The sequence below is a fragment of the Salvelinus alpinus genome, chromosome 2 (genome assembly GCF_045679555.1).
Source record: "Salvelinus alpinus chromosome 2, SLU_Salpinus.1, whole genome shotgun sequence".
In the NCBI taxonomy this organism is placed as follows: domain Eukaryota; kingdom Metazoa; phylum Chordata; class Actinopteri; order Salmoniformes; family Salmonidae; genus Salvelinus; species Salvelinus alpinus.
In genome coordinates, this window is record NC_092087.1 from 108,599,128 (window position 1) to 108,627,062 (window position 27,935).

General features: G+C 41.4%; 2 protein-coding genes across 2 annotated transcripts in view; one reads left to right on the forward strand and one right to left on the reverse strand.

The window, feature by feature from the left end:
- LOC139550401 (zinc finger protein 271-like) overlaps window positions 1-11,202 on the reverse strand; it is a 45,190-nt gene extending 33,988 nt beyond the window's left edge. The window contains exons 1-2 of the mRNA XM_071361283.1: window positions 10,563-11,202; window positions 1,491-2,084 (exon numbers count right to left, since the gene is read on the reverse strand). Coding sequence (XP_071217384.1) covers window positions 1,491-2,084; window positions 10,563-10,914 — 946 coding nt within the window. The 5' untranslated portion in view covers window positions 10,915-11,202. The remainder of the gene's footprint in view (window positions 1-1,490; window positions 2,085-10,562) is intronic.
- The window catches only part of LOC139550284 (chemotaxis regulatory protein ChePep-like), a 196,554-nt gene extending 169,323 nt beyond the window's left edge, over window positions 1-27,231 (forward strand). Inside the window, exon 2 of the mRNA XM_071361082.1 lies at window positions 26,477-27,231. Coding sequence (XP_071217183.1) covers window positions 26,477-26,490 — 14 coding nt within the window. The 3' untranslated portion in view covers window positions 26,491-27,231. The remainder of the gene's footprint in view (window positions 1-26,476) is intronic.
- Window positions 27,232-27,935: the final 704 nt, after the last annotated feature.

The window sequence follows — 27,935 nt, forward strand, 5'->3', positions numbered from 1 at the left end:
ACAACTTCCATGTCACATTATAATCAACTACAATGCTTCACCGTCACCAATATAAACATGGTGTCTGTCTAACAACAATTAAAAACAATATTTATTTTTCCCACAAAGAAACCTAAAACTCACTAGCTTCTAGAACTCTCATCCCCTTGGAACGAGCCCAAACAAAACTCATCTCCAATACGGAAAAACAGTCAAAATAAATTGTGATCCATGGCAACGCACTGGCTAAACGCAAAACATTTTGACTGCCCACCCTTGAGACAATCAGCAACCAAGTTGTCCTCACCACAGACATGTCTGATTTCAAGAGGAAACTCCTGCAATATCTGTAGTAACTTTCCACCTAACTGCAGAGCTTCTCTCTCTTTTCAGGGTTCACTAGATAGGCATGTTGTTGTATCGGGGCCCAGTCCCCAATGTCATGCTCTAGTACATTTGGTTTGGCACATGTGAGAATGAACCCTGATATTCTAAAAACAGGGCAACAATGTCAATATAATTGTACCAAAAAACTGTCAGTTGGTTGCATGAATAATTTTCATTACTAAATGTTACATGAAATGTAAATATGAAATATTTGATTGCATAGTATTATTTTCAATGGCTTTTCAATTACATTTTGCTAGGTGGGATAGCCCACTGTCAAAACACAGTTTTAACGTGTCCAAATCAATAACCAATATGCAGAAACAGTTTGGGATAAATTGAAGTTGTCCTCACCATGGACACAAGCACCAGAAACACTGTTGTTTTGACAAGTACCAATAAATCACTGATATCGATTAGGGGGGAAATCAGGTTGTACGTGCTGTTGAAACTAACAACTAAAAAAACACATGGAAATGGGAGATATCTTTTACCTCACTGGTTAGAGGACAACCTGCAGAAGACAGTCAGCTACAATTTGGAGTGATGCATTTAAATTTAGGGGTCGCTAAACAAAGGAACGCAACACTTATTTGTCATAACTCATCAATATCATGCTAAAATCATTTGTGTGACAGGAGGGAGATGAGGTTGCACGTCGTGTTAAAACTAACAGCTCAAAAACCACACGGAGTCTGGGAATAATGTGTATGTCACTGGTTAGAGTTTTCTCTTTTTTTGTCAGTCAATTTTTGTTAAATCACATAAATAGTACTCTTCCAATTCAGAGCCTGGATTTTCCCCCTGAGGCTAATATCCATATCATGTTGAAATCAATAGAACAGGGGACAAACGTTTAGGGTTCTACATTGTGACATCATTAAAATACTCCTACTACAATGTTAAAACATTCTACATTGTGACATTAATTCATTGATATCATTCCTTCATGTATTTTCTGATGTTTAGTCAGAGATCTTTTATCAGATTATCTCTGGTCACAGCTATGAGGTTTCTCTCCTGTGTGTGTTCTCTGGTGTTGTTTGACTGAGTAAAACTCTTCCCACATTGATCACAGCTATAAGATTTCTATTATGTGTGTTTTCTCTGGTGTACATTCAGCTGCCCAGATGTAGTAAAACTCTTCCCACATTGATCACAGCTATACGGTTTCTCTCCTGTGTGTGTTCTCTGGTGCACTGTCAGATCACTAGATTGACAAAAACTCTTCCCACATTGACCACAGCTATAAGGTTTCTCTCCTGTGTGTGTTCTCTGGTGCACTGTCAGATAGCCAGATGTAGTAAAACTCTTCCCACATTCATCACAGCTATACGGTTTCTCTCCTGTGTGTGTTCTCTGGTGTATAGTCAGATTGCTAGATGTAACAAAACTCTTCCCACATTGATCACAGCTATAAGATTTCTCTCCTGTGTGTGTTCTCTGGTGTATAGTCAGATTGCTAGATGCAGTAAAACTTTTCCCACATTGAACACAGCTAAAAGGTTTCTCTCCTGTGTGGATTATCTGATGAATTATAATGCCTGCTGAGGAGGTGAATCTCTTCCCACAGTCAGAGCAGCAGTGAGATTTCTTTCCTGTGGGTCTCTGCTGGTGTTTCTTGAGGAGTTCTGATCGGGAGAGACTCTTCTCTGCCTCGTCAGCATCATGAGGTTGTTGAGGCTCCCCAGAGGATCCACGATAGTCCCGTATCTCTCCTGTGTGAACAACAAAGTCAGATGATTAAAGGCACACAACAGTGGAAATCCACTGTAAAAGGTGATGCCAACAGCGTAGCCATGATGTTGTACAACAATTGACGTCTGTAATGAATGTTAAAATTATTTGACAATTGTCTTAAAATGAGCAAGAATAGTCATATTTTAGTAGTAAGATCGATGATTGTAGACTAGAAATAAGTTATTCATGTTGTTGAAACTCTAAGCAGTGTTTCAGACGACTTTTGGTCTCCAATATAGGCCCCTTTCTGTGTTTAATAAAATTGCGGCACGAGGGCGATGTGCACACAATTTGATTGCAGAAACAGCTCCCTGCTAATGAGGAAACCGATAGTTATGGATGTAGTATATCTGGTAATGAGGAAACCACTAGTTATGGATGTAGTATATCTGTTAATGAGGAAACCACTAGTTATGGATGTAGTATATCTGCTAATGAGGAAACCACTAGTTATGAATGTAGTATATCTGCTAATGAGGAAACCACTAGTTATGGATGTAGTATATCTGGTAATGAGGAAACCACTAGTTATGGATGTAGTATATCTGGTAATGAGGAAACCACTAGTTATGGATGTAGTATATCTGGTAATGAGGAAACCACTAGTTATGGATGTAGTATATCTGGTACTGAGGAAACCACTAGTTATGGCTGTAGTATATCTGGTAATGAGGAAACCACTAGTTATGGATGTAGTATATCTGGTAATGAGGAAACCACTAGTTATGGATGTAGTATATCTGGTAATGAGGAAACCACTAGTTATGGATGTAGTATATCTGCTAATGAGGAAACCACTAGTTATGGATGTAGTATATCTGGTAATGAGGAAACCACTAGTTATGGATGTAGTATATCTGGTAATGAGGAAACCACTAGTTATGGATGTAGTATATCTGCTAATGAGGAAACCACTAGTTATGGATGTAGTATATCTGGTAATGAGGAAAATCTGCTAATGAGGAAACCACTAGTTATGGATGTAGTATATCTGGTAATGAGGAAACCACTAGTTATGGATGTAGTATATCTGGTAATGAGGAAACCACTAGTTATGGATGTAGTATATCTGATAATGAGGAAACCACTAGTTATGGATGTAGTATATCTAGTAATGAGGACACCACTAGTTATGGATGTAGTATATCTGGTAATGAGGAAACCACTAGTTATGGATGTAGTATATCTGGTAATGAGAAAAACACTAGTTATGGATGTAGTATATCTGGTAATGAGGAAACCACTAGTTATGGATGTAGTATATCTGGTAATGCAGAAACCACTAGTTATGGATGTAGTATATCTGGTCATGAGGAAACCACTAGTTAAGGATGTAGTATATCTGGTAATGAGGAAACCACTAGTTATGGATGTAGTATATCTGGTAATGAGGAAACCACTAGTTATGGATGTAGTATATCTGGTAATGAGGAAACCACTAGTTATGGATGTAGTATATCTGGTAATGAGGAAACCACAAGTTATGGATGTAGTATATCTGCCTGGAGCAAAAATGGTGAGCAAATATTTTAGTTTTTCACAATGTATTCTGAATGTGAATGGGGGAAAACTCAGGGGAGTAACCTCTATTTCCAGGTTGATTATGAGTACATTTCACACTACTTTGGATTATAATTGTAAGGCTCGTTTGAATGTCCTGCTTAATATAAATGTTTGCTACAGTATTAAGAATTATGTGTAATTATTGAAGAACCGCGTTAATGACAGTATACATTTGGGTGTTGCTAATAAAGTTAAGATTTCTTTGTATTTCACCTTTATTTAACCAGATAGGCCAGTCGAGAACAAGTTCTCATTTACAACTGCGACCTGGCCAAGATAAAGCAAAGCAGTGCGACAAAAAAAACAACAGAGTTACATACACTTGGGATAAACAAACGTACAGTCAATAACACAATAGAAAAATCTATATACAGTGTGTGCAAATGGAGTAAGGAGGTAAGGCAATAAATAGGCCATAGTAGCGAAGTAATTACAAATGAACACTGGAGTGATAGATGTGCAGATGATGATGTGCAAGTAGAAATACTGGTGTGCAAAAGAGCAAAAAAAGTTAATAAAAACATGGGGACGAGGTAGGCAATTGGATGGGCTATTTACAGATGGGCTGTGTACAGCTGCAGCGATCGGTAAGCTGCTCAGATAGCTGATGCTTAAAGTTAGTGAGGGAGAGTCTCCAGCTTCAGTGATTTTTGCATTTCGTTCCAGTCATTGGCAGCAGAGAACTGGAAGGAAAGGCGGCCAAAATAGGTGTTGGCTTTGGGGATGACCAGTGAGATATACTTCCTGGAGCACGTGCTACGGGTGGGTGTTGCTATGGTGACCAGTGAGCTGAGTTAAGGCGGAGCTTTACCTAGCAAAGACTTATAGATGACCTGGAGCCAGTGGATTTGGAGACGAATATGTAGCGAGGGCCAGCCGACGAGACCAGTGGTATATGGGGATATGGTGACAAAACGGATGGCAATGTGATAGACTGCATCCAGTTTGCTGTGTAGAGTGTTGGAGGCTATTTTGAAAATGACATCACTGAAGTCAAGGATCGGTAGGATAGTCAGTTTTACGAGGGTATGTTCGGCAGCGTGAGTGAAGGAGGCTTTGTTGCAAAATAGGAAGCCAAATCTAGATTTAATTTTGGATTGGAAATGCTTAATATTAGTCTGGAAGGAGAGTTTACAGTCTAGCAAGACACCTAGGTATTTATAGTTGTCCACATATTCTAAAGTCAGAACCGTCCAGAGTAGGCATGCTGGACGGGCGGGTACGGGCAGCGATCGGTTGAAGGGCATACATTTAGTTTTACTACTTAAGAGCAGTTGGAGGCCACAGAAGGAGTGTTGTATGGCATTGAAGCTCATTTGGAGGTTTGTTAACCTTTATGGGATAGGGGGCAGCATTTTCACTTTTGGATGAATAGCGTGCCCAGAGTGAACTGCCTCCTACTCTGTCCCAGATGCTAATCAATCAAGTTTATTTTATGTAGCCCTTCGTACATCAGCTAATATCTCGAAGTGCTGTACAGAAACCCAGCCTAAAACCCCAAACAGCAAGCAATGCAGGTGTAGAAGCACGGTGGCTAGGAAAAACTCCCTAGAAAGGCCAAAACCTAGGAAGAAACCTAGAGAGGAACCAGGCTGAGGGGTGGCCAGTCCTCTTCTGGCTGTGACGGGTGGAGATTATAACAGAACATGGCCAAGATGTTCAAAATGTTCATAAGTGACAAGCATGGTCAAATAATAATCAGGAATAAATGTCAGTTGGCTTTTCATAGCCGATCATTAAGAGTTGAAAACAGCAGGTCTGGGACAGGTAGGGGTTCCATAACCGCAGGCAGAACAGTTGAAACTGGAATAGCAGCAAGGCCAGGTGGATACCCCCGGACAGGGCCAAACAGGAAGGATATAACCCCACCCACTTTGCCAAAGCACAACCCCCGCACCACTAGAGGGATATCTTCAACCACCAACTTACAATCCTGAGACAAGGCCGAGTATAGCCCACAAAGATCTCCACCACAGCACAAACCAAGGGGGGGCGCCCCCCAATAATATATGCATATTATTATTAGTATTGGATAGAAAACACTCATATGGCCAAATAGCCACTTGTTGTTAGCGTGTTCAGCCCAGTCATCCATCTTCATGAGGCGCAGGCACTTCGTCCAGACAAAAACTCGAGAAGTTCCGTTACAGTCCTTTAGAAACATGTTAAACGATGTATGGAATCAATCTTTAGGATGTTTTTAACATAAAAACTTTAACATCAATAATGTTCCAACCGGAGAATTCCTTTGTCTGAAGAAAAGCACTGGAACTAGAGGTAACTCTGTCGGGAGCGCGCGTCATGAGACCAAGGCACTCTGCCAGACAACTGACTCAAAGAGGTCTCATGAGCCCCTCCTTTATAGTAGAAGCCTCATTCAAGTTTCTAAAGACGGTTGACATCTAGTGGAAGCCGTAGGAAGTGCAACTTTATCCATATCTCAATGTGTATTCGGTAAGCCAAGCTTTAAAAAACTACAAACCTCAGATTTCCCACTTCCTGGTTAGATTTGTCTCAGGTTGTCGCCTGCCATATGAGTTCTGTTATACTCACAGACAACATTCAAACAGTTTTAGAAACTTCAGAGTGTTTTCTATCCAATACTAGTAATAATATGCATATATTAGCATCTGGGACAGAGTAGCAGGCATTTTACTCTCAGCACCTTATTCATCCAAGCTACTCAATACTGCCCTCCTGTCACCAAGAAGTTAAAAGTGTCCAAAGTGTCCAAAGAAGGGCCAGATGTATACAGAATGGTGTCGTCTGCATAAAGGTGGATCAAGGAATCACCCGCAGCAAGAGCAACATCGTTGATATATACAGAGAAAAGAGTTGGCCCGAGAATTGAACCCTGTGGTACCCCCATAGAGACTGCCAGAAGTCCATACAACAGGCCCTCCGATTTGACACACTGAACTCTATCTGAGAAGTAGTTGGTGAACCAGGCGAGTCAGTCATTTGAGAAACCAAGGCTGTTGAGTCTGCCGATAAGAATACGGTGATTGACATAGTCGAAATCCTTGGCCAGGTTGATGAAGACAGCGACACAGTATTGTCTTTTATCAATGGCGGTTATGATATCGTTTAGTACCTTGAGCGTGGCTGAGGTGCACCCGTGACCAGCTCGGAAACCGGATTGCACAGCGGAGAAGGTACGGTGGGATTCAAAATGGTCAGTGACCTGTTTGTTGACTTGGCTTTTGAAGACTTTAGAAAGGCAGGGCAGGATGGATATAGGTATGTAACAGTTTGGGTCTAGAGTGTCACCCCCTTTGAAGAGGGGGGTGACCGCAGATAAGAGAGGTTGCATCTCTGGAGGCACTAGTTATGCTAGGTGAGGTCACCGCATGTGTGGAAGGTGGGACAAAAGAGTTCTCTGAGGCATGTTGAGTGGGACTAGGGGCTCCGCAGTAAAATAAAACAATGATAACTACCCTAAACAACAGTATACAAGGCATATTGACAGAGAGACATAACGCGAGGCATAAAGCAATCACAGGTGTTGATTGGGAGAGCTAGCTAAGACAACAACGGTTAAGACAACAGTTAATCAGCTAAGACAACAACAGGTAAAATGGCGATGAATGGGCAGAGAGGGTCAGTTAACTACACACAGGGCCTGAGTTCGAGGCTGGGGCCGACAGATAAACAAAATAAACAAAATGGAGAACCGTGATTAATGAACAGTCCAGCAGGCATCAGCTATGTAGCCAAGTGATCATAGGGTCCAGTGAACAGCAATATATGAACTAGGGAAGCCGTTAGGTAGTCATTACTACGCTAGCTGGGGGATGCACCTGGCTCGAGGCTAACTGGTGCTAGCTTCCGGACAAGGGCGTTAGCCACTGTAGCCAATCTGGTGCAAAGGTCCAGAACTTACGGCAGGAATCCGGTGATGTAGTGGCTTCTAATCGTGTTAGTGAAGAGTCTGGGAGGAATCAGCTGTGTAGCCGAGTGATCATAGGGTCCACTGAGCAGGCCGGGAGATGGGCCTGGCTCAAGGCTAGCGTCGGGGCTGGGCCACTCGGTAGCAGCTAGCCAGCTGCGATTATCCGGTGTAATGGTCCAGAGCTTACGGCAGGAATACGGTGATGTAGTGGAGAAAAACAGTCCGATATGCTCAGGGTTGATATCGCGCTGTGCAGACTGGCAGGTATTATCCAGGCGAAAAGCGGCTGGTGTCTGAGCTAAAAAGGTAAAGGCCGCTAGCAGTGGCTAACAGTGACTAAATAGCTAGTAGCTCATTAGCTGGTTAGCTTCTGATGGCTAGCTTCTGATGGAGGTTCTAGCTATAAGGTCAAAAAAAAAAAAATAGCAGATCCGTATCATATTGGGTGAGGCGGGTTGCCGGAAGGTATATTTAATTTAAAAATGGAGAAAGATTTAAATATATTGCAATATATACAAAAAAAGACAAAAAATACATACCATTTACAACAAACAGGTCTTAATGCTACACCATCTTGGATTACAAGATGACTCAGTTAAAAACCATTGGATTTAGCAAACTCTGAAATGATTTAGTAGTTCTGTGCCCAAGAAAACTGTTTTCCCAGCATAACATAAGGAGCCACTAAATGATACATAGTTCGAGTGCATTTCAGAATACAAAAAAACTATCCGACAGCAAGATCCCTTATTTAAGTTCATCATATGACAAGCGTAACGTTATGACTATAACTACTGTTCCCCTGAAGGAGGGAAACTAGGTACAACATACTATTAAATCCACGCCTCGCTGGAAGCACCACCGTCCACAGGTGATGAGTGAGGCTTGGATTTATTCCTTAAAATGTAATTTACATTTACATTTAAGTCATTTAGCAGACGCTCTTATCCAGAGCGACTTACAAATTGGATGCCGCTCTTCACCAACCCAGGAAAGGGCGGGGACAAACAGGTGTTGAACCTCGATTCCCTCCTTAAGGGAAGAGTAATTATAATCAAAGTTACACTCCCTTTCAGTCGGTCAACTTCGGTACAACATACTATGGGGAAATACAATCATTCCCCAGCCGACCCAAACGGATACTAAATGAAACGTTCCCTGGCAGACCACCCAGACCTGACCCCGCAAGATGCGTCAGTTTTGTCAATTTATTAATTGTCTTTTGTTTGAAACACTCCTGTCAATGTTGAGTAAGGACGCACACCTGATTACACATATAGAAGTAGGACTAGTCTACCTGGCCGGCACACAAATGTAGGCCTATAAATGTGCCCATTTGGGGATGTCTGATAGTATTTCTCATTGTCTTAACGCTGCACCACTAATGAGTTGTGGAGCTTCTCAAAGTAACTTTTTCTTCACCTCCAAACAGCAAGTAAACAAAGTCTACTCAAAATCAATTGCGAATGACAATAGTTCCTCAAATTATTTTCGTAAAATATTTCCACTCGGCATGAAAAGGAAAAAATGTAATTCTCTGATCCAGTGGAAATGTCATAAAATACCTGATAACTTCTTATCCTTTGCACAAATAGCCGACAGCTGTGTCTGTCCTGAACTCACTGGCACGGGAAACTGAGGGCCCAGAATATTTTAGACAATGTCGCAAGCTTGCCATCACAAGTTTCGGAGGACCCAGTTGATAGTTGATACAATGTTTCAAGTTTGTTGTAGACAGGCCATGAGCAGCCAATGTGATTTCTAGGATATTTATTTTTATCAGGATATTTTCTACCTGCAGAATGCAATGTTTTTATTTGTTATGTTGGCTATTTTTTTTTACATAGTTGGCAATAAAAGTTACTTTTAGATTTGTAAAATTTTCATTTAGATTTAGATAGAATGTAGATTAATCACAGACAATGATTTTCAGATACTATTATAAATTAAATGAAACTGTTCCACAAAAATGTGCATATGAAAATCATAACTGACACGCAGATCGGTAGAAATGGTCAGATACATTGTCACTCTAAATGGAAAAGTTTGACGACCGCTTTTGTAGTTAATTACTGAAAACTTCAGGGGCATAACGACAGTATTTACAAAGTCCAGCAGCAGCGGGAGGGAAGAGTTTTTCTCGGTTATATTGATGACTGGCTCCCTCGAGTAACTTGTGTATCTGTAATTATTTAATCAAACAGCATGCTCAAAGCATCAGACAACTTAAAGCAACAACTTTGAGAAGGGTTTAAAACAAAGGTTTCAAACCAATTCATGAATGTAATTGCATCTAGGTATGTTTTGCCTTTAAAGCAAGGGCATGAAAAAAATTGGCTGAATATTATACAATGACTTATCAACAGCTCTAATAATTTGACCCCCACAGGAAATCTACACTGGTAATTCTAGAATATACTATATATCCTAGAAACCTGGTTAAACTATCATTATGACATCATGGATGAATTCTAGAATATACTATATATCCTAGAATTCTCTTTAAAACTATAATTTTGACCTCATGGATGGCTAGTCTTTGTATTCATAGTGTAGTGAATTCAGGGGATAGCCTGAAGGTTGCTACAATAGGTTTCTCAGCTGATTACCAGACCAAGTTTCTGAGCAGCCATTTCGTTGCGTTTTTAAAAAATCACTCCACCACTGTTTTTGGTAATAAGAGAAATGAAACTACTTTCAAATTCATAGAGAGACCATCCATGATATCAACATTATAGTTTTAACCATGTTGAGGCTATACAGTGTTGATTTACATTGTTTCTAAACATTGGAGTAAAAAAAGCTTATTTGGGGTTCTGATGGGGTAAACAGTTGAACTAAGCTCATGAGGCATGTGTTATATTCTTCAAGAATCAATGGCTATATATAAATAAATTAAAAGTCCAAAAATTGATGTAGCAATTGCATATTTCCCCTTTAACGCCACACATCAGTTCAACAACTGCAGAGTTTGTGCCTCTGTTTTTAAGACAGTACTTACGAGTGTTAATCAGGACGCTCTTTCTCAAAACCATCTTACGGCTAATTTCATCGTTGGATGCCTTAAGATGCGTTTGGGAAACCGGCCTCAGACATCCAGTTTCCTCCTCGTTCTCTTTTTTCGATGTAACAGTCATCTCCCCTTCCTCCTCTTTCATTCCAAATACTGCATCCTCCCCTTTCTCTTCCTCTTCCTTCACTGAAACGTATTTATCTTCTTTCACTGTAACAGCCTCATTCTCTACTTCTTGTTTTACTGTGATATCCTCCTCTTCCACCAGAAAGATCAGAGCTTCTTTCTCCGTCCAGCAGATATTATCTTTAGCAGGAGAAGAGTAGCTTAGTGACCGCATGGTCGGGGATGTTAGCGAGCTAGGCTAATGCTAACTTAACCAGCCCGCCAGCTGACTAATAACAACAACACCGTAAATATGAAATTAAATCGGATAACTAACTAGACGACAGAAGTGGTTTTAAAACACAGTGGCTAATAAAAAAACGAAAGCATCTAAAGAGCTTTATTGGTTCGGCTATTTTGTCTAGCAAGCTACCGAGGTGTCTGACTAACTATTGCTGCTGCTGAAAGAAGCGTCCACTAGATTATACGTCACACCAACAGCGTCGCCTTAAATTCCCACACCGCCAACTGCTGACTGGATTGGGTAGTTGAATAAAATGTATATTTAATTTTCAGACAAAAAGTTAAAGGGTAGGAACCAGAGACGTCGCTAGAACTAAAATATTAATTAGCCCCCCCCTAAATATATCAATATCAGTCTATATATTTTGACTGTGATTTTTTTTTTTTTTCGTCAACCATTCCATCGCATCTTAAACTTCTTATAGGGCCAGCACTAGGACCGGGGGAGGCTGCTGCTGCTGCACTAGTGATTGTTAGACTTTCTTCAGCAAAGATGGCTGAAAGAAATACTTCGAGAGAGGGGTACCACTACACAGAACTGGATCAAAGATGGTGGACAGAAATACTAGGAGAGAGAGGTACCCCTACACAGAACTGAACTGGATCAAATATGGTGGACAGAAATACTAGGAGAGAGGGGTACGCCTACACAGAACTGAACTGGATCAAAGATGGCGGACAGAAATACTAGGATGGAAGCAAATGTAAGGGATTATAACGTCAAAATGAATCATGCAAAAACATGCACAGTTGACAGGAATGTTAGTTCATGTAGAGAAAAACGATTCTGCATTTTTTTATCATGAAGTTCATTTCCAAAAATCGTGATTTAGCAAGCTAGCTGACTAGCTAACATTAGCCAGCTAGCTGACTAGCTAACATTAGCCAGCTAGCTGACTAGCTAACATTAGCCAGCTAGCTGACTAGCTAACATTAGCCAGCTAGCTGACCCAGCTAACATTAGCCAGCTAGCAGACTAGCTAACATTAGCCAGCTAGCTGACTAGCTTTATGGGTATTGTGTATTTTAGGGACTCCTGAAACAACAAGAAAACCAGGCTGTCGTTTTGGGAAACAGTGGATGTATAGAATCTAGCTAGCTGAAGAATTTACTGCAAATTGAATGTACAATTTTGTAAGTTTGCCTTGCTGATATTTGCCATGCAGATAGATGAAATCACGTAGCTAGCTATGTTCGTACTTATTGTGCAGTGGATGATTAAAATCCCTGTATGCCCATGGATGTGTAGCTAGCTATCTAGCCGATCTGTGTATGGACCCAAACGTTTGGTATACATATTAGTTCAGAACCTAGCTATGAACCTCAGCTATCATAGCCAGTTGTATCAACTTCAAAACAGCCTGAATGACATTAATGAAGCCTATGGATTGAGTAGAATATCATGTTGTGCCAAGGATGCAAGTCGTATATACATGTAGTTATTACCATGCATGAGATCCCCACATTGTAGCCTGTACATTTAATATATTCACTGATCATGTACTCTACCATGGCAAATAAAGGTGCAGTTTAGGTATGAATGTCTTTGAGATTATTTTTCAGTCATATCCAATACCAGGAGTATCAAATTCCAGTCTTTGAATGACGCTGTGTCTGCATGTATGTATTACAATTCAACAGTGTTTACCAATCTTGGTCCTGGGACATCAATGGTTACACATTGTAACTAATAGACTAGAAACAGGATTTAACTAGTTAATTCATATATACAGAAACATAATGTTAAAAAACAGTACACTACACTTCCTATGCATCATGTAAATACTCTAACACCGGTTCATCTCAACATCTAATGCCCTTCATCTGCATTGATCTGATAAACACAGGATAGGTGGAGTATTTCATCACATTACACTTCATTTCAACCAGTAGAGAATGTGAAACGCTTGATTGAAAAGCTCATTATCCAAGTGTTATAAATACAAGTTCAATCTGTCCTTCAATGCACATCTGTTGTGCATTATAAAAACAGAGGAAGAAAGAGGAGGTGGAGAGAGAGGTGTAAAAGACAGAAAGGGAAAGAGGTAAGCAGATAGGAGCAGGGAAGGCAGCACATGATTAATGAATCACAGTGCTACATAAATATTCTCTCAGTTCATCACAATTACATAATAGTGTCTCACGTCGGCCTAAAGGTTATCTTAAAAGAGGGTGAGGTGGCGATGATGGGACTGGGGGTTGGCATCCTCTCACATCAAAACATATCTGCAGACGAGAGACAGATGGAGAGAGAGAGCATGTTTAAGCCTTGTGTTTTAATTTTTTATTCTAACATTGTTAGTCATCAATCAGGAGGTGAAATGCAAAACTGACCTGGGATCATTAACTCTGGGACTACTGCATCTCTGTCTTTATTTCAATGTAAAGCATCTCTTTAATAATACTTCCTGTATAATATAAACTGACCTGGGATCATTAACTCTGGGACTACTGCATCTATCTGTATTTCAATGTAAAGCGTCTCTTTAATAATACTTCCTGTATAATATAAACTGACCTGGGATCATTAACTCTGGGACTACTACATCTGTCTGTATTTCAATGTAAAGCATCTCTTTAATAATACTTCCTGTTGACCTGACCAAGTGACCTCTCCCCTCTGATCATGCTGTGCCCTCTATGTAGCCAGTTCAGATGCAGGAGGGGTTCACCGACACAGCTGATATAACCTAGAGGATTTAGGGAGAAGGGGAGAGAGGGATGAAGTGAAGGAGAGAGACTGTTATTGAGAAAATAAGGCAGTTAAAGCCTCAGTGTTCAACAGGAATCTGTGTGTGGCCTCACCTGGTGTCCACATCACACTAAGTGGCTGCAGAGTACTTTATGCTGAAAAACATAATGAAGTGTCTTACTATTCTCCATGGTTGGCCCTCTTGCCTATTCTTTGAAGGTGGAAGGAGCCACAGTTTATACACCTGAGCCTGCTTACTGCACAACACAATCCATCAATCAGATTGATACATGGTGTGGGTTATAGGGTGTCTAATTGTTCTACATTTTTTTCAATATGGGTGATAGCCTGTTTTGTTTTTGCACAGACTGTCCGCTGTCTGAAACACTCATCCAGCCATTCCTCTGGGTAACCCCGCTGTCTGAAACACTCACCCTTACCTAAACAGCACCCTCACCTGAGAAGTAGAAATCAAAGGGAGAGAAACTGTGAATTGAATAACTGCAGTTGACATAGCTGAGTAAATGGAAGAATACTCTTATTGCAATGTGATTGGCTCTTAAAAGAGCCTTTGGTTGTGCATAGTGTAGTCTATGGTGTTGCCAGGGAACAGCACCCTCTTTGAAGAAGTAGGAGGTGAAGATCTCCCGCACACGGATTGCCTCTCTTGCTGCGTTGTTGGACCCCATCCTTGAAACATCCTGCAGAGCAGCAGACTTCTCCTCTGGGACACGGCGGCGAGCTGCAGATCCCCTCCTGGTCCTCGTGTCCATCGTCATGAAGTTACGCAGGACACAGGTAGCCTTCACACATCTGCATTCCTCCAGGAGGCAGTCCCAGATGACCCTGGTCACCCAACCTTGCAGTGCCCTCCACGGTAACTGTAGGCAATCGTTTTGAAGGAATCTCCAGTTACAAGGTATCTGTAGGAATATGGAAGACAATGTCATTATTAGACTTTTACATCACCAGGTCATTGTGGATTACTAAAGTATAATAACCCTGATTAAAAAATCATGATAACATTGAATTGATAGATGGATGGGCACACATATGTACATGTGTAGCATGTGACAATAACAGGATCATATCAAGGATGGCATCACAAATGAATACATAAATACCACTTAAAGCTTGATGATGAGTTGATCATTTGAATCAGCTGTGCAGTGCTGAGGCAAAAACAACAATGTGCCTCTGAGTCCCCAGGACTGAGAACCACTGCTCTTCATTGGGACCTCTTCACATGTAGACTGGCTTTCATAGCGCTCTTTATCTGAGGACAGAAAACCTCACAAGAAACACACTTCATTATAGTCAAATTACACCACACTGAATATTATGTTACTTTTTATCTCCGTCCTCACTTCTAGGGACAGGAACTACACAAAAGTACCTGCCCTATCCAGAATAGCCTCCTCTCTCACTGACAGTTGGGGCTGCTATCCTTTCACCCTCCATGGCTGTTAGCTAGCTACCTACAAATGCATTTGGAGTTTGTTTTTTACAGTGATAAATACATCAAGACAGCTAATATGAAGTTAAGTAGCTGGTGATATTTAATTCACTTAGCTATCTATCTATACAGATTGGTTACCTATTTAGATGTGATATAAAAGTATTGTGTGAAATTATTTTGATGTTAAAGTATTTTAAATTATTTTGATGTGATATGAAAGTATCATGTGAAATTATTTTGAGGAGTAACGGGGGCAGAGAATCAGCAGTAGAAACAATAACAAAGCGTACTCCCTGCCCGTTGAGAATCGATTCACATTTAGATGGAATATTTGACTATTTTAGCTGCCAGAGCCAGTCTACCTCTGAAAATAACATACAGTCCTTGGACCTTGAGGAGTAACGGGGGCAGCAATCAGCAGTAGAAACAATAATAAAGCGTACTCCCTGCCCGTTTCGGTAAAAAGCTGAGGGATGGGGCTGGAGAAATGCAACCATCCATGATACCAACATTATAGTTTTAACCATGTTTTGGGAATATACAGTGTTTGTTTATATTTACTGACAAACATTGGAGTAAATAAAGCTCATATTTGGGCTCTGATGGGGTACGACAGTTAAACTAAGCTCATGAGGCATTTATAAGTGAATTCTTCAAGAAACAATGGGTACATATCAAAAATGTATAAGTCCCCAAATGGATGTAACAACTGCTGATTGCCCCTTTAAGACTACATATTGGGCTAATCTAATAAGAGATATTGAGGACCACAGTATTTCAGGCATTGTCTTTGGATGCATTTGATTGATGTTCTACACGTTACAGTGTAGCTTCAGCCATTCCTACAGAACATTAAAGTGTAGAACCCCTTTACTGCATATTGGTTCAACGACTGCAGAGACGGTACTTACTGGTGTTAAACAGATCTCCAACCTCCTCTTCTTCCTCCAATGTGACAGTAATCTCCCCCTCCTCTTTCACTCCAAAAACTGCATCCTCCTCTCCTTTTACTGTAACTTCCTCCTCTTTCACGGTAACAGCCTCACCCTCTACGTGTTTTAATATTGTAACAGCCTCCTCTTCCTTCTCCTCTTTCACTCTGAACGCGTCTTCCTCTTCTTTCACTGTAACATCCTCCTCTTTCTCTTCCTCCTCTTCTTTTACTGTAACATCCTCCTCCTCTTTCACTCTGAACGCATCTTCCTCTTCTTTCACTGAAACGTCTTTCTCTTCTTCTTTCACGGTAACAGCCTCACCCTCTACTTCTGGTTTTACTGTTCACCCTCTACTTGTTTTTGTATTGAAACAGCCTCCTCTTCGTCCTCCTCTTTCACGAAAGCTTCTTTCTCCGTCTCTTCTTCTTTCACGGTAACAGCCTCACCCTCTACTTCTGGTTTTACTGTTCACCCTTGTTGATGATTCGTTACTTGAGAAATGAGACCAAGTCAAGACGCTGGACAGGGTGGATCGGTATTTAGTAAGACAGTTTATTCGATGTAAAGATATCTGAGCAAAACGTGCACGGACTCATTCATTTAGCTCAGAAGGAACTAGCCGACAGGAGTCCCGAGACATGGAGTACATTTACATTTTATACATTAAATGACGTAGGTAGATTCTGGCAGTTCGTACTCCTGACTGGTCGCTGTGAGTGGAGGGCGATCCCCTTCAGGCTGATATCAATGTTCCATTGGTTCTTAGTAGTGTTCTTTGTCCTTGGAACCCAGCCACGACAGAGGGGTGTGAGTGTGTATGTGTGTGCGTTCGTGCAGTGGCATTCTTGTGTGTTTCTGCAGTCATGAGATAAGAGGAGACAGTAACCAGCAGTTGTTGTCTTAGGGCCAGGGGTTCCCTGCCTGGAGGAATGTTGAGCAATTACCCTATTCTGGCGGTTTAGTTTTATTGCTCTTTTATAACACTGGGTATCCTGTTCGTGCCTCAGCAATTTTGTGCTTTAGAAATGGGGTGTGTTGAACAACAGACCATGCTTATAAAATAAGTAGTTATAACAAGTTTTAACTGTGTATTGTTATAAATCAAAAATATCATTTATTACCCACTCTACTTGTTTTTGTATTGAAACAGCCTCCTCTTCCTCCTCCTCTTTCACGAAAGCTTCTTTCTCCGTCCAGCAGATCTCATCTTCTTTAGCAGGAGGAGAGTAGCTTAGTGAACTCATGGTCGGAGATGTTAGCTAGCTAGCATTAGCGACTAGCCTAGTTCTAAGCTAACTTAGCAAACCAGCTAGCTGACAAACAACGTAAATATATAATTAAATGGGCCAACATGTACATACGACAGAAGTGTGTTTAATACACAGCGACTAATATACACCAAAACAGTGTAAAGAGGGTGAATGTTGTAGCTATGTTTGCTAGAAAGCTACCGAGGTGTCTGACTAGCTGTTATTGTTGAAGAAGCGTCCCGTCCACTAGATTATACGTCACACTGGCAGCGTCGCCTGAATCTAAAAGACGCACATCGCCATCTGCTGACTGGAGTAGGTAACGCAGTTGAGGAACCAAAAGTTTATTTTTCATTTATTTCATAAAAGTGTAATCTAACCAAAGTCTTGCAGACGTTTACATGGTTTGACACATCTGCCAGGTGATTCACTTCTAACCGAAGTCTTGCAGGTGTTTACATGGTTTGACACACCTGCCAGGTGATTCACTTCTAACCGAAGTCTTGCAGGTGTTTACATGGTTTGACACACCTGCCAGGTGCTTCACTTCTAACCGAAGTCTTGCAGGTGTTTACATGGTTTGACACACCTGCCAGGTGATTCACTTCTAACCGAAGTCTTGCATGTGTTTACATGGTTTGACACATCTGCCAGGTGATTCACTTCTAACCGAAGTCTTGCAGGTGTTTACATGGTTTGACACATCTTCCAGGTGATTAAAAATCTAATTTCAGTACCAGTGTATTATATATATATTTTTTCACCAATGTCATGAAATCCAATTGCAACTCCTCGGGGGAGAGGCAAAGGTCGAGAGCCATGCGTCCTCCGAAACACGACCCTGCCAAGCTGCACTGCACATCTTGATCCACTGCTCGCTTAACCTGGAAGTGATACTGCCTGGATTAGAACCATAAAATGATGCAGCTGATGATCATTAGATTAGAATCAGGGACTGTAGTTACGCCTCTAGTGACGCCAATGACAAGCATACCCATTACATGATGCAGCCACCACCATGCTTGAAAATATGTAGTCAGTGATGTGTTGAATTTGCCCCAAACATAACGCTTTTGTATTCAGGATATAAAGTTAATTGCTTTGCCACATTGTTTTTCAGTATTACTTTAGTGCCTTATTGCAAACAGAATGAATGTTTTGGAATATTTGTATTCTGTACAGTCTTCCATCTTTTCACTCTGTAATTTAGGTTAGTATTGTGGAGTAACTACAATGTTGTTGATCCATCCTCAGTTTTCTCCTATCACAACCTTTAAACACTAACTATTTTAAAGTCACCATTGGCCTCATGGTGAAATCCCTGAGCGGTTTCCTTCCTCTCCAGCAACTGAATTAGTGACTGGGTATATTGATACACCATCTAAAGTGTAATTAATAACTTCACCATGCTCAAAGGGATATTCAATGTCTGCTTTTTTTTACCCATTTACCAATAGGTGCATTTCTTTGCGAGGCATTGGAAAACCTCCCTTGTCTTTGTGGTTGAATCTGTGTTTGAAATTCACTGCTCGACTGAGGGACATTACAGATAATTGTATGTGTGGGGTACAGAGATGAGGTAGTCGTTCAGACATCATGTTAAACACTATTATTGCACACAGAGTGAGTCCCTGCAACTTATTATGTGAATTGTTAAGCAAAATCTTTACTCCTGAACTTATTTAGGCTTTTAATTACATTTGTAAACATTTCCAAAAACATAATTCCACTTTGACATTATGGGGTATTGAATCCATTTAACCCCAGTATCTCTACTTGCACATTCATCTTCTGCTATTCACATTCACATTCCCTACCATTCCAGTGTTTAATTGCTATATTGTAATTACTTCGCCACCATGGTCTATTTATTGCCTAACCTCTCTTATCCTACCTTATTTGCACATGCTGTATATAGATTTTTCTACTGTATAATTGATTGTATGTTTGTTTATTCCATGTGTAACTCTGTGTTGTTGTATGTGTCATTGCAAATGAGAACTTCTTCTCAACTAGTCTACCTGGTTAAATAAAGGTTAAATAAAAATACATTTTAAATTCAGGGTGTAACACAACAACATGTGGGACCAGTCAAGGGGGGTGAATACTTTCTGAAGTCTCTGTATTTATAAAACTCCCCCCACCCAGCAATCTAATAGCATCAGTAAAATCTGTTGAAATAAAACCACAGATAAATATACCTAACATAGTACATCTATTAAACAATACATCGGAATACATCAGAAATAGTTACACATTATAGATCCATTCATGGATGTACAGGTCTGTTGGATAAACCTTCAGAAATGTCCGCTGCTGATTTCTTCCAGGTGTCCATAGCGGACACCCTGGTCCTGTGAATCCTGGCCGTGGACATATTCTCAGTCAGAAACATAAGTCAGAACACAGCCTCTCTATTCTCTCGTGTGTTTTCAGGTCCTCTGACTGGGAAAATGTCTTTCCACAATGAGAGCAGTGGTATGTTGTCTCCTCCTGTGTATTAGTATGTTGGAAAGGCTTCTCTCCTGTGTGTTTTCTCTCATGCTTTTTCAGAGTCCCTGACCACCTAAAACTCTTTCCACAGTGAGAACAGTGATAAGGCATTTCTCCTGTGTGTATTCTCTCATGCGTTTTCAGACTCCCTGACCATCTAAAACTCTTTCCACAGTGAGAACAGTGATAAGGCTCTTCTCCTGTGTGTATTCTCTCATGCGTTTTCAGGACCCATAACCACCTAAAACTCTTTCCACAGTGAGAACAGTGATACGGCTTTTCTCCTGTGTGTTTTCTCTCATGCGTTTTCAGACTCCCTGACCACCTAAAACTCTTTCCACAGTGGGAGCAGTGGTGTTGGTTAGGCGTCTCTGGGTCTGTTTCCTCTGAGGAACTCTTCCCGCTGTCAGAGTCTGGTCTCTCTCCTGCCAAAAGACAAACAGATTATTTAGTTAAACAGAGAGACCTGAATGAAGCCTGTATTAAATAAAATTGTCTTCCTATGAGGTTTAATCTAGACTAGATCCCTCAATAACCTGAGGTCAGTCTTCACAACATTACATCATTAAAAATAAACTTGGTGACGGTGAGATTTAAAAACAAATGATGTAGAGCTCCAAATCTAATCTCTCAGGGAATGTCATGATGTCATAATAAGAGCTCTATAATAATAGATAATGTCATGGTTACAGGCTGAGCAGAGCTCTATAATAATAGATAATGTCATGTTTATTGGCTGAGCAGAGCTCTATAATAATAGATAATGTCATGTTTATAGGCTGAGCAGAGCTCTATAATAATAGATAATGTCATGTTTATAGGCTGAACAGAGCTCTATAATAATAGATAATGTCATGTTTATAGGCTGAACAGAGCTCTATAATAATAGATAATGTCATGTTTATAGGCTGAACAGAGATCTATAATAATAGATAATGTCATGTTTATAGGCTGAGCAGAGCTCTATAATAATAGATAATGTCATGTTTATAGGCTGAGCAGAGCTCTATAATAATAGATAATGTCATGTTTATAGGCTGAACAGAGCTCTATAATAATAGATAATGTCATGTTTTAGGCTGAACAGAGATCTATAATAATAGATAATGTCATGTTTACAGGCTGAGCAGAGCTCTATAATAATAGATCATGTCATGTTTATAGGCTGAGCAGAGCTCTATAATAATGGATAATGTCATGTTTATAGGCTGAACAGAGCTCTATAATAATAGATAATGTCATGTTTTAGGCTGAACAGAGATCTATAATAATAGATAATGTCATGTTTACAGGCTGAGCAGAGCTCTATAATAATAGATCATGTCATGTTTATAGGCTGAGCAGAGATCTATAATAATAGATAATGTCATGTTTATAGGCTGAACAGAGATCTATAATAATAGACAATGTCATGTTTTAGGCTGAACAGAGATGGTTGTTTGCCATTATGTGAGACAATTAAGTTGTGATTTTGTGGTGGGGGGGGGACTCTGATGGTATACACATGTTACAGTTAAGCAATAAGACCCGAGGAAGTGTGGTATATGGCCAATATAGCATGGTTAAAGACTGTCCTTAAGCACGACGCAACGCAGAGTGCCTGGATACAGCCCTTAGCCGTGGTATATTGGCCATATATCACAAACCCCTGGGGTAGATTATTGCAATTATAAACTGGTTACCAACGTAATTAGAGCAGTAAAAATACATGTTTTGTCATACCCATGGTATACGGCCTGATATACCACGGCTGTCAGCCAATCAGCACTCAGGGCTTTAATCACCCATTTTAAAATGTAGCTTTAACATTATATTATCACATAAATTCCTATAGTACAGAACAACATTTTCAAGTATAGAATTTCAGTAGCATGCTGCTTAAAAACCACACATTCATTCAAAACCTTTAGAGAGTTAGAGCCCGTTTTTAAGACAGTACTTACTGGTGGTAATCAGATCTCCTGACTCCTCTGTCAATATGACCGTTATCTCTCCCTCTTTCTCCTTCTTCACTCCAAAAACTGCATCCTCCTCTTTCTCTTCCTCCTCCTCTTCTTTTACTGTAACATCCTCCTCCTCTTTCACTCTGAACGCGTCTTCCTCTTCTTTCACTGTAACAGCCTCATTCTCTACTTCTTGTTTTACTGTAACATCCTCCTCTTCCTCCTCGACAATGTTCAGCCCCAGAGCTTCTTTCTCCGTCCAGCAGACTGCCTCTTCTTTAACAAGAGTGGAGTAGCTTACTGACCTCATGGTCGGAGATGTTAGCTAGCTAGTTAGCATTAGCGACTAGACTAGCGCTAGGCAAATTTAAGACGTCTGCCTGACTAACAACGTAAATATGAAAATAAATGGGGCAACTCGCTATAAAACAGAAGTATGTCTAAAACACATAGGCAAATATGCACTGAAACAGTCTAAAAAGCTTGAATGTTTAGGCCATGTCGCCTAGCAAGCTACTGAAGTGACTGACTCGCTGTTGTTGTTGAAGTGTCCCGTCCACTAGATTATACGTCACACTGGCAGCATCGTCATCAGCTGACTGGAGTGGGTAACGCAGTATAAGGAAATGTTTATTTTATTTCCTGACAAAAAAATGTATTTTAAAATGTATTTCATTAAATAATATTATATTGATACGTCCAAAGGAAAGCATGTGTTGATTGATTAGTGAAGATGTGTAATAAATGAGAATTTAAACTTTACATCTAACGCTGCATTTAAGGCAATGTCATATTCACTCAGTCAAACAAACGCTCTGCAGCGTCTGGTTTAACAGTGATCTACGTTCTATGAAAGCTGCTGGGAGCAAACTGGAGAATAGCTAGAGGAAAACAACGCTAACTGTGCATCACCAGTCCCTGGTATATCACCAGACTGCATACAAACCTAACTGCATCCCCAGTCCCTGGTATATCACCAGACTACATACAAACCTAACTGCATCCCCAGGCCCTGGTATATCACCAGACTGCATACAAACCTAACTGCATCCCCAGGCCCTGGTATATCACCAGACTACATACAAACCTAACTGCATCCCCAGGCCCTGGTATATCACCAGACTGCATACAAACCTAACTGCATGCATAGTCCCTGGTATATCACCAGACTGCATACAAACCTAACTACATCACCAGGCCCTGGTATATCACCAGACTACATACAAACCTAACTGCATCCCCAGGCCCTGGTATATCACCAGACTGTACAAACCTAACTGCATGCCCATTCCCTGGTATATCACCAGACTACATACAAACTAACTGCATCCCCAGTCCCTGGTATATCACCAGACTACATACAAACTAACTACATCCCCAGTCCCTGGTATATCACCAGACTGTACAAACCTAACTGCATGCATAGTCCCTGGTATATCACCAGACTGTACAAACCTAACTACATCCCCAGTCCCTGGTATATCACCAGACTGTACAAACCTAACTACATCCCCAGTCCCTGGTATATCACCAGACTGCAAAACTAAACCAAACCTAACAAACCTAAATGTTGTAGATCTTAATGTTTTTCCACATAATCCTGGACTATCGGACCACCATTTTATTACGTTTGCAATCGCAACAAATAATCTGCTCAGACCCCAACCAAGGAGCATCAAAAGTCGTGCTATAAATTCTCAGACAACACAAAAATTCCTTGATGCCCTTCCAGACTCCTTCTGCCTACCCAAGGACGTCAGAGGACAAAAATCAGTTAACCACCTAACTGAGGAACTCAATTTAACCTTGCGCAATACCCTAGATGCAGTTGCACCCCTAAAAACGAAAAACATTTGTCATAAGAAACTAGCTCCCTGGTATACAGAAAATACCCGAGCTTTGAAGCAAGCTTCCAGGAAATTGGAACGGAAATGGCGCCACACCAAACTGGAAGTCTTCCGACTAGCTTGGAAAGACAGTACCGTGCAGTACCGAAGAGCCCTCACTGCTGCTCGCTCATCCTACTTTTCCAACTTAATCGAGGAAAATAAGAACAATACAAAATTTATTTTTGATACTGTTGCGAAACTAACTAAAAAGCAGCATTCCCCAAGAGAGGATGGCTTTCACTTCAGCAGTAATAAATTCATGAACTTCTTTGAGGAAAAGATCATGACCATTAGAAAGCAAATTACGGACTCCTCTTTGAATCTGCGTATTCCTCCAGGGCTTAGCTGTCCTGGATCTGCACAGCTCTGCGAGGGCCTGGGATCGGGAGAGACACTTAAGTGTTTTAGTACTATATCTCTTGACACAATGATGAAAATAATCATGGCCTCTAAACCTTCAAGCTGCATACTGGATCCTATTCCTACTAAACTGCTGAAGGAGCTGCTTCCTGTGCTTGGCCCTCCTATGTTGAACATAATAAACAGCTCTCTATCCACCGGATGTGTACCAAACTCACTAAAAGTGGCAGTGATAAAGCCTCTCTTGAAAAAGCCAAACCTTGACCCGGAAAATATAAAAAACTATCGGCCTATATCGAATCTTCCATTCCTCTCAAAGATTTTAGAAAAAGCTGTTGCGCAGCAACTCACTGCCTTTCTGAAGACAAATAATGTATACGAAATGCTTCAGTCTGGTTTTAGACCCCATCATAGCACTGAGACTGCACTTGTGAAGGTGGTAAATGACCTTTTAATGGCGTCAGACCGAGGCTCTGCATCTGTCCTCGTGCTACTAGACCTTAGTGCTGCCTTTGACACCATCGATCACCACATTCTTTTGGAGAGACTGGAAACCCAAATTGGTCTACACGGACAAGTTCTGGCCTGGTTTAGATCTTACCTGTCGGAAAGATATCAGTTTGTCTCTGTGAATGGTCTGTCCTCTGACAAATCAACTGTACATTTCGGTGTTCCTCAAGGTTCCGTTTTAGGACCACTATTGTTTTCACTATATATTTTACCTCTTGGGGATGTTATTCGAAAACATAATGTTAACTTTCACTGCTATGCGGATGACACACAGCTGTACATTTCAATGAAACATGGTGAAGCCCCAAAATTGCCCTCGCTAGAAGCCTGTGTTTCAGACATAAGGAAGTGGATGGCTGAAAACTTTCTACTTTTAAACTCGGACAAAACAGAGATGCTTGTTCTAGGTCCCAAGAAACAAAGAGATCTTCTGTTAAATCTGACAATTCATCTTGATGGTTGTAAAGTCGTCTCAAATAAAACTGTGAAGGACCTCGGCGTTACTCTTGACCCTGATCTCTCTTTTGACGAACATATCAAGACTGTTTCAAGGACAGCTTTTTTCCATCTACGTAACATTGCAAAAATCAGAAATTATCTGTCCAAAAATGATGCAGAAAAATTAATCCATGCATTTGTTACTTCTAGGTTAGACTACTGCAATGCTCTACTTTCCGGCTACCCGGATAAAGCACTAAATAAACTTCAGTTAGTGCTAAATACGGCTGCTAGAATCCTGACTAGAACCAAGAAATTTGATCATATTACTCCAGTGCTAGCTTCCCTACACTGGCTTCCTGTTAAGGCAAGGGCTGATTTCAAGGTTTTACTGTTAACCTATAAAGCGTTACATGGGCTTGCTCCTACCTATCTTTCCGAGTTGGTCCTGCCGTACATACCAATACGTACGCTACGGTCACAAGACGCAGGCCTCCTAATTGTCCCTAGAATTTCTAAGCAAACAGCGGGAGGCAGGGCTTTCTCCTATAGATCTCCATTTTTATGGAACAGTCTGCCTACCCATGTGAGAGACGCAGACTCGGTCTCAACCTTTAAGTCTTTACTGAAGACTTATCTCTTCAGTAGGTCATATGATTGAGTGTAGCCTGGCCCAGGAGTGTGAAGGTGAACGGAAAGGCTCTGGAGCAACGAACCGCCCTTGCTGTCTCTGCCAGGCCGGTTCCCCTCTCTCCACTGGGATTCTCTGCCTCTAACCCTGTTACAGGGGCTGAGTCACTGGCTTGCTGGTGCTCTTTCATGCCGTCCCTAGGAGGGGTGCGTCACTTGAGTGGGTTGAGTTACTGACGTGATCTTCCTGTCTGGGTTGGCGCCCCCCCTTGGTTTGTGCTGTGGTGGAGACCTTTGTGGGCTATACTCGGCCTTGTCTCAGGATTGTAAGTTGGTGGTTGAGGATTTCCCTCTAGTGGTGCGGGGGCTGTGCTTTGGCAAAGTGGGTGGGGTTATATCCTTCCTATTTGGCCCTGTCCGGGGGTTTCTTCGGATGGGGCCACAGTGTCTCCTGACCGCTCCTGTCTCAGCCTCCAGTATTTATGCTGCAGTAGTTTGTGTCGGGGGGCTAGGGTCAGTTGGTTACCTGGAGTACTTCTCCTGTCTTATCCAGTGTCCTGTGTGAATTTAAGTATGCTCTCTCTAATTCTCTCGTTCTCTCTTTCTCTCTGAGAACCTGAGCCCTAGGACCATACGTCAGGACTACCGGGCATGATGACACCTTGCTGTCCCCAGTCCGCCTGGCCTTGCTGCTATTCCAGTTTCAACTGTTCTGCCTGTGGTTACGGAACCCCTACCTGTCCCAGACCTGCTGTTTTCAACTCTTAATGATCGGCTATGAAAAGCCAACTGAGATTTATTCCTGATTATTATTTGACCATGCTTGTCATTTATGAACATTTTGAAAATCTTGGCTCTCTCTAATTTTCTCCTTCTCTCTTTCTTTCTCTCGGAGGACCTGAGCCCTAGGACCATACGTCGGGACTACCGGCCGTGGTGACTCCTTGCTGTCCCCAGTCCGCCTGGCCTTGCTGCTATTCCAGTTTCAACTGTTCTGCCTGCGGTCATGGAACCCCTACCTGTCCCAGACCTGCTGTTTTCAACTCTTAATGATCGGCTATGAAAAGCCAACTGAGATTTATTCCTGATTATTATTTGACCATGCTTGTCATTTATGGAAATTTTGAAAATCTTGGCTCTCTCTAATTTTCTCCTTCTCTCTTTCTTTCTCTCGGAGGACCTGGGCCCTAGGACCATGCGTCGGGACTGCCGCCCGTGGTGACTCCTTGCTGTCCCCAGTCCGCCTGGCCTTGCTGCTATTCCAGTTTCAGCTGTTCTGCCTGCGGTTATGGAACCGCCACCTGTCCCAGACCTGTTGTTTTTCAACTCTTGATGATCGGCTATGAAAAGCCAACTGAAAATTATTCATGATTATTATTTGACCATGCTTGTCACTTATGAACATTTTTGAACATCTTGGCATAGTTCTGTTATAATGTCCACCCGGCACAGCCAGAAGAGGACTGGCCACCCCTCATAGCCTGGTTCCTCTCTAGGTTTCTTCCTAGGTTTTGGCCTTTCTAGGGAGTTTTTCCTAGCCACCGTGCTTCTACACCTGCATTACTAGCTGTTTGGGGTTTTAGGCTGGGTGTCTGTACAGCACTTCGAGATATTAGCTGATGTACGAAGGGCTATATAAAATAAAATTGATTGAACTGCATCACCAGTCCCTGGTATATCACCAGACTGCATACAAACCTAACTGCATGCATAGTCCCTGGTATATCACCAGACTGCATACAGACCTAACTGCATGCATAGTCCCTGGTATATCACCAGACTACATACAAACCTAGCTGCATGCATAGTCCCTGGTATATCACCAGACTACATACAAACCTAACTGCATCCCCAGGCCCTGGTATATCACCAGACTGCATACAAACCTAACTGCATCCCCAGTCCCTGGTATATCACCAGACTGCATACAAACCTAACTACATGCATAGTCCCTGGTATATCACCAGACTGCATACAAACCTAACTACATGCATAGTCCCTGGTATATCACCAGACTGTACAAACCTAACTGCATGCATAGTCCCTCGTATATCACCAGACTGCATACAAACCTAACTGCATGCATAGTACCTGGTATATCACCAGACTGCATACAAACCTAACTGCATCCCCAGGCCCTGGTATATCACCAGACTGCATGGAAACCTAACTACATCCCCAGGCCCTGGTATATCACCAGACTGCATACAAACCTAACTGCATCCCCAGTCCCTGGTATATCACCAGATTGCATACAAACCTAACTGCATCCCCAGGCCCTGGTATATCACCAGACTGCATACAAACCTAACTGCATCCCCAGGCCCTGGTATATCACCAGACTGCATACAAAC